This window comes from Stegostoma tigrinum, chromosome 18 (assembly GCF_030684315.1).
Source record: "Stegostoma tigrinum isolate sSteTig4 chromosome 18, sSteTig4.hap1, whole genome shotgun sequence".
Classification (NCBI taxonomy): Eukaryota; Metazoa; Chordata; class Chondrichthyes; order Orectolobiformes; family Stegostomatidae; genus Stegostoma; species Stegostoma tigrinum.
The window spans coordinates 8,271,067-8,283,527 of record NC_081371.1 but is presented as its reverse complement, the minus strand read 5'-3'; the positions used below and the strand labels follow the sequence as shown (position 1 = coordinate 8,283,527).

General features: G+C 42.4%; 1 protein-coding gene across 21 annotated transcripts in view; it reads right to left on the bottom strand.

The window, feature by feature from the left end:
• Positions 1-2,403: 2,403 nt before the first annotated feature.
• nrcama (neuronal cell adhesion molecule a) overlaps positions 2,404-12,461 on the bottom strand; it is a 357,355-nt gene continuing 347,297 nt past the window's right edge. For all 21 annotated transcript variants that reach the window (XM_059652297.1, XM_059652299.1, XM_059652290.1 and 18 more), the window contains one exon: positions 2,404-4,766. In XM_059652297.1, the coding sequence (XP_059508280.1) occupies positions 4,532-4,766 (235 nt within the window). In that variant the 3' untranslated portion in view covers positions 2,404-4,531. The remainder of the gene's footprint in view (positions 4,767-12,461) is intronic.

Genomic DNA, 12,461 nt, shown 5'->3' with positions numbered 1-12,461 from the left:
TTCTAAAACATTATGAGGGTTTGTGCCTCTCCCATCCTTTCAGACATTGAGCTCCAGATTGCCACCAATCTCTGGTTGAAAAGATTTTTTCAACCAGAGATTGGTGGCAGAAGGTTCATCCCTTCTGAACCTCTCCCCCTTCTCTTAGTTCTATGCCCTCTGGTCATTGATCCCTCCACCAAAGGGAAAATCTTCCTCCTATCTACGCTATCAATGCCCCTCATAATTTTATACATTTCAATCTCCTGTGCTCCTAGGAAAACAACCACAGTCTGTTCAATCTCTCTTCATTACTAAAACTCTCCAACCAAGATAACATGCTAATAAATCTCCTCTGCACCCTCTTCAGTGCAATCAGGTCCTTCCTATAATATAGATTCCAAAACTACATAGAATACTCTAACTGCTACTTAATAATCTTTTTGTCCAGCATAAACTCCTTGTTCTTAAACTCGATGTGTCAGCTAATAAAGGCAAATTTTCTACATGTTTGGATAACAGCTTTATTTTCCTGTCTTGCTCTTTTATGGTCCCTCTGACCCCCAGTGTTCCCCGGGGTCCTACCATTTATCATATATTCTCTTCCCTTGTTTTTCCTACCCAAGTGCAGTACCTCACATTTATCAAGATGGAATTCCATTTGCCAATGATCAGCCCATCTGACCAGCATGTCTATATCCTCTTGTAACCTAAGGCTATCCTCCTTACTATGTATTACCCCACGAATTTTTATATCATCCGCAAATTTCCGGAACAACCCTTCTACATTCAAGCTTAAATCGTTTCTATGTACCACAAACAGCAAGGTCTCTAACACTGACCCCTGTGCGACCCCACTGGACACAGGTTGCCAGTCACATCAACATCCCTTGACCATCGTCCTCTGCTTCTTCCACTCAGCCAATTCCAGATTAGTTTGGCCAAATCTCCTTGAATCACACGGGCTCAATATCAGTCTCCGATGTGGGACCTAATCAAAGCCTTTTGCAAAGTATCGAATGTGTTGTCCTCATCTGCACACCTGGTCACCAATTCAATCAAGGTGGTCAGACATGTCTTCCCCTTAACAAAACCATGTTGACTGTTCTTGACTCGTTCCTGCGTCTCCAAGTGCAGATTAATCCTGTCCCTCAGAACTGCTTTCATTATTCTAACTGGCCCACAGTTTCTGGATTTATGCTTTGCTGCTTTCTTGAGTAACTGTACCACATTGGCTGTCTTCCAGTTCTCCGACAGCCCCCCTGTGGCCATAGAGGACTTGAAAATTATTGCCATTATTGCTGTTTCTTCCCCCCTCCCGTCTCTCCACAGCGTGCGATACATTTCATCTGGTCTTTGGAGGTGCAACTGCTTTTAAGCCTGCCAGATCACTCAGAGCTGTCTCAGTAGTCATCCTCTCTGTCTATCCTAGTTTCTTCATTGTAGGATAGTCCTTCTCCCCAATTCTATACCCATGCCATTCCTCTGACCAATGCACACTGATGCAAAGTACCTATGTCCTCAGGCAGCATGCACAAATTATCACTGTGGTCCTTAATCAGCCTTGCTCTTTCGCTCCTCATCCTTTTACCTTTAATGTGAAATACTTACTTCATATCTTTCGTACAAAATTTCACAATAGACTGTGAGCAAAAATCCACATCGCAATGACTTTTTTTTTGTTGTCTCTTGTTGTTTTTATTACCTGTAGCTTTTGCTTTAAAAGTTGCTGCTCCTTTGATCGTTGTAGCCCTCTAATTATAGGTTACGTTTGAGCTGTAAAACGTGTTCTGTGACATTTTGTGCATCTATCTTCTTTGTCCTCACACCTTTGTCAAGAGGCAATACGGTGGGGCCAACTGACAACTGCGAACAGGTGAGCCTTTCTCGGAATTTAATCTGGAAGCTGCCTTTTCAGCACCATTTTTGTTAAAAGGGGCCAGAGAGGTAAAATACTCATTATGTCTCGGTACAGGTTTGTACACTTCAGTTTTGGTTGTAATATCAGCGCTGAACCCATATAGATGAAAGACTGTTAGAAAGTGACATTTTCCACAACCATATGCTGCTTTACGGTACACATCCTGCCAACTATCACATGTAGTATATACCACAGAGACTTGGTAGCTCTGCCTTCAAAACAGCTTAGCAAGCTAATCTCTTCATGGGCAGTTGGGGATAGACAATGCCCATGGAAGAACTGAAACAGAATTATCTGGTTTGACCACTTGAATGTAAAAATACAGCAACCGTTCTCCGGCAACATCAGCCACACTCCAAGCAAAATACCCGAGTGACAGTGAAGTGCTTTAGAACATCTGGAGGTTGTGAAAGATGCGAGCAAAATGCCATTTTTCGCGAAGCCCAAGAAACAACTCAATGCTCACTCCTCGCAGAAACAAATGAAAGAAAGTGACACACGGGTGAGGTCAAAAGCACATTTATTTTCCCATTTGTCTCCTTTCTCCTGATACAAAATCAGTAAGCTTTTAACGGCCTTAAAGAACAGCGAGGTCTAGCAGACCCCTAAAACTGACTTCACTTTCTCATGCTGAAAGAAATCTCACACCCAACGCTCGAAATTAACCTGATTCCCCCAGCTCCAGTCACAGCAAAACCAACAGTACGTTGAATCTGTCGAGAAAATATTCAAAACAAAAAACCCAGGGCCTATGTTCTGGTTCGGGCTCTGAAGCAAATTGCGAGAGAGAGAGAGAGAGAGAGAGAGAGAGAAACAGCAGAATTAAGGGCCCCCTACAGACCCAAAAAAATTGATTTCTCAGGAGTCACTTTCCCAGTTAATTTCGAATGAGGTTGTACAAATAGCCTCCCTCCACACAGTAAGCTGCTCCAGGAGAAGCACACTGAAATTTTGGAAATGAAACATCCTGGTTAGTCGCAAACACATTTACTAACACAGCCAGTGAGCTTACAGCTTCACAGTCAGCAGCATAAAATACAGTGAGAAAAAGGGAGCAAAAAAAAACCTGGTCAATAAATAGTTACCAACTCTGGCTGAGTGCATTCCTGGAGGTTTCATCACATGATCTTCAGTCTCTAATAGCCCTTACCCAATGAAAACTGCCATTCTACCCCCCCCCAATCATCGTCCCAATATATTTATGTCACTAATAAACTTGATGTATTCAAACAAAAAGAAAAAGAAACTTCTAAAGCAACCATGATTTTTCTCCACGGTTATTTGTAGCAATATCCAGAGGATTACAATTTAATGCGTTCACAGCCAAGGACAGTTCTGCAAGTTTGATGGGGCGATATATCACACAATACAACCCAAGCTACATTGGAGAAATCTTGAGGCCTGAGGCCTTGACAAGACAATGTATATTTACAAAATACAGCACAATATCTACAACAAGAAAAGCTTAATTAAACTTGATGCAAGTTATGAAAACAAAATCAATGGCAAAGCAAATAAGATTCTTGCACCCAAGAGCTTGGAATCCCAATCCCTTTTTATTCCGCCTGCCCCCGACACCGTGTTTCTTTACTCGCTTTCTGGTTAGTCCAATTAAATCAGAGCCAAAACAAAATCTAGTTTATAAAGAGAGAGGCCACATTTGTCAAGTCCCTTTTGTTCAGTTTATACCTTAAAAGGCTGTAAATCTAACAGTATTAACAAGAAGATGTAAGCAATAGGAGCTGTATTAAACTGTTGGCCTTGTGTTAAAATTTGTGTAACGTGGCGCTAGGTTTAATTTACAAAAATGGGTGTTTATAAGGCGTTGAGAGGTTTAGTGTGCTCATATCGAAAACGTGTATGATTTGTGCCAGTCAGTGTGTGATACATGAACAGGATAATATATTCTCTCTTATTTCTCCTTGAAAGAATAGAACAACAACAGTGGTACAAGCAAGGTGCTCAGTTACCCATTCCAAAACATTCCACTTCATACCTAGCACTGGGAGTCAATACAATCAGCCCCGTGACATTCTTCTTTTGCTGTTTTTGCAAAACAAAAAGAGACACAAACAGTTGTTAAACATTCAAAGAAAAAAAATCTTCGTGACAATGTCCCACTGACATCGGAGAGCTCTAGAATACCAATTGAACACTGACGGCAAAACGAGATTCATTTTTAGTCACTGCACTGTGCACTTTATAAACAAATATTATACAAACCACTGTCATCACAGCATACACTCATCTATCTTAGGTGGCAGTGAGATACACGTTGTTCTCATGCACTATGTTAGCGCAAACCAATAGGAAACGAAGTAGTGAACCCAAGAAATAATGTGCCAAGTCCAACTCTATATACACAGGAGATTAACTTCTGTTCGAGATCCACGGACAATAATTTGGACTTCCCCCTCTGCTCGGCTGCATTCCTGAAAACCCACATTTGGTTTTTCCTCTTCTTTCACTCTTTCGTTCATCTGTACATTCAGGACCTTTAGGCACTAGCTTCTCATCATTCCTTTATTTCAAACGTGCATGTAATGACAAGTCAGAAGATAAGTGTGAATGGATAAATTCTATGATTTATTGGTGCATGGGCATGGAACGATCCCACGTTCTCCCCCCATGTTAGACAAAGGAGTTCATGGCATTGACAGGGGATGGGGCCTCGGAGCTCTCATTCCCCTCCACTGCTTCTTTTTCCTTTTTGCCACTGTACTGTCCAATAAAAGAGCCGTCTTCGTTGAACTGACCTTCACCACCCTCACCGTAGTCAACCAGGCTGTCATCGCTCACACCCTTCTTAACTGTCCCATCGGAAGGTGTTCGGCTGCCTTTAAGGGGCTTATGGTCCTCTGTGTCACTGTAAAGGAGGATCGCGTTTAATAAAGGAGCAAGTATTCAAAAGTGAACACAATGCAGAGAAGAACTACTAACTTACAGCGAGATCAATACCAAAATTAGCAAACGTACGCATTTATCAAGCTCAACCATCTGAACGAATGGGGAGCCATTCTCCTGGCACACTCCATTATGTCACATCACATCTAAAGTGCAAGGTGTTGCCACACATCATCCAGTTCAGTCAGTCACATATCTCACTTCGTACACCATCAATGGCTTACAGCTACAATTCAACCAACACATTTCAAGGTAGGAAGGAATCATGGAAATGAAGGTGAGCAGTCCATGGCATGGTGCGTTTCACTATCTAGTGAAAGATGGCAGCACTTATCAAACAAGAAATGGCACATTTGGAATGTCCTTTTCTAGCCCAGGGTGAACTTCTAGCTGTGGCCACATTATTCCTTCACAGCCATCTCAACGACAAAAGTCAGATTGGAATTACAGCCTAGCTTCCTTATTGTCTTGTTGAGCCGTTTGTAAATGAACTGTGATGTAAAGCAGCAACTAGTATTAATTGGGGCTACGCAAATACATCTGGCCTTTGGGCTGGAAAAGGGACGATGGCTGTTAGTTAGCAGAAAGACACACCAGCAGGGAAGTTATGTGCAAATGGGTAAGAACATGGAGACTGGTCTGAAATGAAGAGTTTTGAGTTGAGCTCATTCCATGAAAGTGGAAATGTTAAGCAAATGCTACGGGAGGCATTCAAATCATTCAGTGTTACTCAAGGCATGCCAGACTTTCAGTTGCCACCTTACCTTTCCAGAGACCTACATTTTCCATTAAAGAATGCAGAAGGAATAAATGAAAACAGTCAGGAGAAACAGCAAAGTCGGTCTGTTGTCAGGCGCGCGTAATTCTTGGACCACCGGCCCCAGTTTTTAATAGGAGAGTACATCTAAAAGCTGCATTAGTAAGAGGGGAGAGAAGAGACCAACAGAAGGCAAACACATGTGAATACAATCTTTGCTCTCCCACAGTACTGAGGGTGCTCCATGAGCAGACAAGCAAGGGAGACCTGAAGGCTTGTCTAACTGAGCAATTACTGAAATGCCTCCCACGCTTACAAGTTTGGCAAGACTCCCTCTCGGATGCCGACACTTTCCAACCCAAGTTCATCCTTCCCCATTATCAAGGGAAGGAAACCCGAACCCAGCAATTTATGGTGAAGGGCCAAAGCTAACCATGGTGCTCTGTAAAACATCAGCAATAGTCTTTCTTTAATAGAAACAGAATCCATGAACAAGCCTGGTGATGATCACACCTTAAATGGATGACTGGCTTGCATCAATTTTGTTCAACTACAGTCAGAACATCTCACACTTATAGAAAGAACCCCACAGCATCTCACAGTCAATGAAGTCGTTTTTGAAGTGTCAGGCAGTGCAGGAATCACAGGAGCCAACTTTCTCACATCAAGGACCTACCAACAGCAATAATGACTAGATCCTCTATGTGTGATGGAATTTTTTTATTCATTTGATGAGGGTGTCACTGACCAGGCAGCATTTATTGCCCATTCCTAATTGCCCAGAGGGCAGTTAAGAGTCAACCACATTGCTGTGGGTCTGGAGTCACATGTAGGCCAGACCAGGTAAGGATGGCAGTTTTCTTCCCTGAAGGACATTCATGAACCAGATGGGTTTTTCAGACAATTGACAATGGATTCATGGTCATCGTTAGACTCTTAATTCCAGATATTTGTTGAATTCAAATTCCGCCATCTGCTGTGGTGGCATTTGAACACAGGTCCCCAGACATTGTCTGGGTCTCTGGATTAACAGCCCAGATAATATCACTAGACCATTGCCTCCCCTCATGGTCTGGATAGGATTAGTCTTGATAATACCAAAACTCACAAACTACAACCCAAGTGCATGTGCAATCAACTAAGAAAGAAAACTATTCTTCAGCTGACGTCACTGGGACACCAAATTCCAAGGGTAACTGGTCTTGTGATGTGCACTCAACATCAAGTAGATAGAAAGACGGGAATGAAGGGCAGGTATATGATCAGAGGGATCATTTTCCTTACACAAACACTGTTGATTACCCTAATGGGCGTAACTTTTGTTGGAATGTCAAGCCACAGAGAGACCATAAAAATTCAGACTCCCAGTCTTGTTCTCAGTTAGGTAATCTCAGCCAAGCCATCGCTACTTGTTCTCAATACCTGTTAGTGATGTGATTACTGCTGCTGTGAAATTCATGCGGGGCTAGGAAAGGACTGGGTCCGGCCTCGATGGTTCCTACAGTCAACCAGCCATCCAAGGTTGATGGTCATGATTTACCAGCAGGAACAGGCCCCCCTGTGGTACTATGCCCCCACCTCAAGTGTTTGGAATCATTAGGGAAGCAAAAGGAAAGCATCAAGCACTGAATCTAAGGTTACCACATGGAACACAGATGGGACACCAGCTTAGAGCCTACAGGAGGCCAATAACCTTAGCAACTAGTAGCTCCAGTCATACCCCATACAAATATATGAATTAGAAGCACAATGAGGCTATTAAAGCCCTCAAGTCTGCTCTGCCACATAATAAGATGGTGGTGGAACTGACTGTTGCCTCAATTTCATGTCCCTGCCCACCCCCAATACTCTGACTCTCTTCGTCAGTCAAGAATCTACCTACCTCTGCCTTAAAAACATGCAATGACCACTGGGAGAAGACAGTTCCACAAAGTCAGGCACGATGGAGAAAAAAAAATCACTCCTCATCTCTGTTTTTAGATGCGAAGCCCTTTCTTTTTAAGCTGCGCTCCCAATACTAGTCTAGCCAACATCCTCTCAGCATCCACGCCACCAAATCCCCTCAGGATCTAACAAGTTCTCTCTCATTCTTCGAAAATGCAACAGGTACGGACTCAACTTGTCAAACATATCCTCATAAGATAACCACCTCCCAATCCCCTCAGGATCTCACAAGTTCTCTCTCATTCTTCAAAAATGCAATGGACACAGACTCAACTTGTCGATCATTTCCTCTTAAGATAGCCGTCTCCTTGTTCCAAGAATCAGCTGAATGAACATTCTCCAGACTGTTTCCTCATGCAGTCATGTTCTTTCTTAATGAGGAAACCATACCTGTATACTGCACTCCAAACATAGTCTCACCAATGCAGTGGATAACTGCAGCAAAACATTGCCACTTTTATCCCCAGCTCCATCTTTTGCTAGTTACTAAACAGCCACATTCATAATGATGGTATATATCCTCACAAATCAGAACTGTTCATAAATATGGCTACCAGCTTTCATAAAAATTACTTTAAGTGCTACACGCTCTTCACTGCAATTAACTTGAACTAGGGGGAATAGCCTCCAAATAAGGAGAGGCAGATTTAGGGCTGAGTGGTGGAGGAACTTCTTCACCCAAAGGTTTCTGAATCCGTGGAATTCCCTGCCCAGTGAAACAGCTGAGGCTACCTTGTTGAACGTTTTTAAGGCAAAGACAGACAGATTTTTGAACAGTGAAGGAATTAATGGTTATGGTGAGCGGGCAGGTCAGTGGAGCTGAGTCCACGAAAAGATTAGCTTATTGGAGTGGGGTCAAGAGGCCACATGGCCCACTCCTGCTCTTATTTCTTGTCTTCCTAAGAATTGAATGTTATTAATGACAGAGAAAAGTGAGGAAGAGAAAAAAAAAATGAAATAGGGTTGAATATCTTCATCCCAATCAAGAAAACAATTCAGGAAAGATTTCAACACTGTTCAGGATGAAGGCCTGTAAGCATTGAGAACAGAATGTAATGGCCAAATGATCGAAAGGCCAGAAGTCACTTTCTGCTCCTGCACTCTTGGCAGTGTTAACTCTCACTCGGGGTAAGGTCTTCATGAATCATTATTCAGGGCCAGGTGACTAAAACTGTGTGCAAAATAGACAAGCTGTTAAGGCAGGGGAAGAACCACAACCAGATCAACCAATGCTGTCCACAGCTGGACTCAGAATTTCTAACAATTGACAATGGATGATCATAAACATTGATTTTCCTACTTCTAATCCCAACGCTTGGCTGAGGTCAGCCAATTCGGTACAGTGTTAACCAGGGCTGCTCAGTTTACATGTCTCATCGTCACTGTCTACTCTGCTATGGCCACTACCTCAAGTCAAGCTGTTGATAAATACAACTGCACACTGAACTCAAAATGCACCTCGTCTTGTCATCTGCTGAAAGGCATGAATCAGAAACTTTACACAGTTGCCTTCTTGAACTGCTGTTAGCAGCTTTGAAACAACTTGTGGCTCATTTCCAGGTTACTTTTACAGGAATCAAATTCCAATTCCAACTGCAGCACACTTCAAAAGCACTTCAGTGGCCATACAGTACTTTGAGTATTCGCAGAACTATATATTGTTACACCAGTATGGCATTTGCAATTGATTTTTTAATTCCCTTTCAGTGACACCTCAGTGCCAGATTTTTGTGCGAGAACTCATGTGGATCAAAAGTGCTCAAGTTTGCTTCATGTTGGGCACCCAGAGCCAGCAGAAAGTCCAACAGGTTATTAATTCATTTCCACAGTATGATGGAAGGGAGAAAGTCGTTCCCAGATTTGTTGGTGACATTGAGTGGCAGGGCATCAGAATTGCCCTTATATTTTCATTATGGTCAAACGTGTCCATATCTTGGACATAAATCAATCCAATTGGAATGCGAAGAGCCCTCAAGATGTCTGGACGTTTGATAACATTGAACTGCAATTTTAAACCTAAGTTAGATTGGAATTAGTATGTGCATTGCTGGCATGATACCTTGTGTATATAAACTCCACACTAAAAAGCATCAAGACCTGAATTCACCTCCTACCAACGACTTTAATTCCCAACAACTACGTGATCTGTCTCCTTTCATCGCCTTGCCCCTCACTCCACACTACTGCTTATCTTTCCAATCATCAGAATTCATATTGGGTTCAATTGAATACTGAACCCAGCAGAGATGCTCACACACAAATAGGTCAGTCATTGCTGACAAAAAAATGCACACATTGGATGCTACAGAAGTGTTGACTTTCAATGCACCTCAAGTGAGACTAAATACGAAAGTCAGTCAGCAGATCTTAATTGTTCTGAAATCTTTCCTTTCAGACTTCCATTAGCAAAATGCTGTCCTGGGAAAATAAGGAAACCGGGGAAACAAACGGTGAATTTTATTTTTACCCCCCCTCAACAGATTCACTCCAAATTCTTCCCCTTTTATTTGACTAGCCCTGTCCTTCTCCTCCATCTCTTGGCCACTTCTCCCCTCTAAGGTGCTGGGGTTGGGGAAAAGGGGGACTGTCATGGGAACTTATTCAAATGGAAGGTGAAGTACAGTTCCACGGCCAGGGATCCAGCCAAAGACTTGTGAAGCATTGACAAATTAATTAGTGGGACAGACAGGAAACAAGTCAGTTGAGGGAAAAGAGCAGGGACTCTAAATGAAATAGTGAAAAGTGAATATTGAATAAAGTGTGGAAGCCTGATTGAGGAGAATTTAAAATTCTAATTATGCAAATTACTCAAGTTGACATTATGAAGTGAAATTCTTTACCTTGATTTAGGATGGAAACTATTTTTAGTCGGTTAACTTTCAAATAATTCTGACATGACAAGGTCTCACTTGAAGCTATGATTAGGTTGAAATAATTGAACAGAAATTTTACACACAGTTGTGGCTCGCACTTTGCATTATACCAGAACTCCCAATCAGCTTGGTTGCAATCCCATTGTTTTGTTTGCTTTTAAGGTTTGCCCTAAGAACGGACTGAAGATCATACTTCACTGCTCCACACTGTGGAACTCTATTAATCCAGGTGGCCCTCACTTCCCAATTTTCATTGCCAATTCCCCCAAAAGTGGTCAGAGAGTGTGTGTGTGTGTGTGTGTGTATGCTCACGTGTGTGTGTGTGTGTGTGTGTGTGTGTGTGTGTGTGTGTGCACGTGGGCCTAGATGAATTGGCCACCACCCATTGCTCGGCTGATTGATAACTCCAGCATCTTTGCTGTTTCAATCTAGTGATGAGAAATGCCTTGCACTTCGATTCATGCCAACATTAACAGAGAGCTACTATGTGAAGTCAAAGTGAGCAAAGTGGGTAACTGGATGAATAATTGGAGGACAGACACAAAAAACAACCTCATTTGGTTTTTCGAAGCAAAAGGTGGTGTGTATTCGGTGAGAAGGCCTGTAATCCTTCACCTTTGACATGGTTGGATTATTTTGTTCCCTCTTTGAGGAACCATTTGTGTTCTGAAAACCAAGAAGTACATTCTAGTGAACAGAGCAGCTATGACCCAGGAAGTGTTTATATACATATGAGCAGAAAAATGCATGACATGGCCTACTGGTGACATTTGGACCAGATCCGAGAGGGAGAGACATGAGCAACAACTGAAGTGGGAAGCCATGGGAGTGAAGTCAGCCATTCAACCCTCTAATTTGTTCTGCTGTCCAGTTAAATATGGCTCTTTTTTAACATCTTAATTACACCTAACCACCCTGGTTCCCTATCCTGCATTGTTCTTCTTAATTTTGAGATTCTTTAGGTTGGGTGATGGGGAGAAACTTTTTCCAATTTTTGCAACATTTTACGTGAAGTGCTGGAACAGTGGGGATCTAATTTTAAGTTTATCCCCACTTTTTCTTGCTGCTGTCCCATCAGGCGAGATAATCGCTCCCCATTTTCTCCTGTCAAACACAATTATCAGCTTAAATGCCTTTCAGTACACTTAACTCTTTCAGCCGCTCATTCCCTCCGAAGTCAACAAATGTCTTCCTTTGCTGTGGTGCTCACAACTGAAAGCACAAACCCAACAGAAATCTAACCAAAATTTCATTCACCTGCAGCATAGCCCTACCTCTTTCTCTCCAATCTTTTGGAGAACACTCCTTCATTTTTCTTTTGAGTGCCTTGGCTATCCACTAGTTTTTGTTTTAGTCAGTTTAGTATTCATTATTATCAGCATATCAGCTGCAAATGCTTTGCTCTTCCAGATTTCCCAGCTTCTCGCCATTTAGAAAATACACAAATTGGTTTTTCACATGTCCAAAAATGACAACCTCACATTTCCTCATAATTAGAATAATTCAGAAGTAGAGGGATCCTGGTGTCAGAACAACAAGTAGACCTGGACAATCCTGATTCTTCAGCTGGTTAAGGCACTGAGCTGGAAGGGTATGTATGAAGCTGACAATCTTTGACATGGCCACAATCAGTGTCAGTGCTCCTACTTTGAGAAAGCACATACCACCTGGAGTTCAGCTATCTGCTCGGTCCACTTGTGGACCATGGGCGAGGAAAGGGCTTGTCTATGTCAGCAGTGTTTGAACAACAGGGGGCAGTGTCCAGCTGCACACATCAACGCTGGCTGCTTGAGTGAGGGTACTGTCTGGTGAGGAACAACTTGGGAAGTATGTTACTGCCAGGAACTAATGTCTACAAGTCAATGTCCTAGACACCCTCCAATGTCTAGGAGGGTGTGCTGAATATGTGAAGAACAAAGATGATGGATATTAAAGGCGCTGCATCTTTGGATGTGTGTATGTGTCTGTAGGTTTGTTTTTGTCTCCTCTGTACAGGTGTAAATTTATGTACCTGTGTGCGTTGAATCTGTATTTACATTAGCATGTTTGTGTCTGTCTCTTTTTTTGTCCCTATTACACGTAG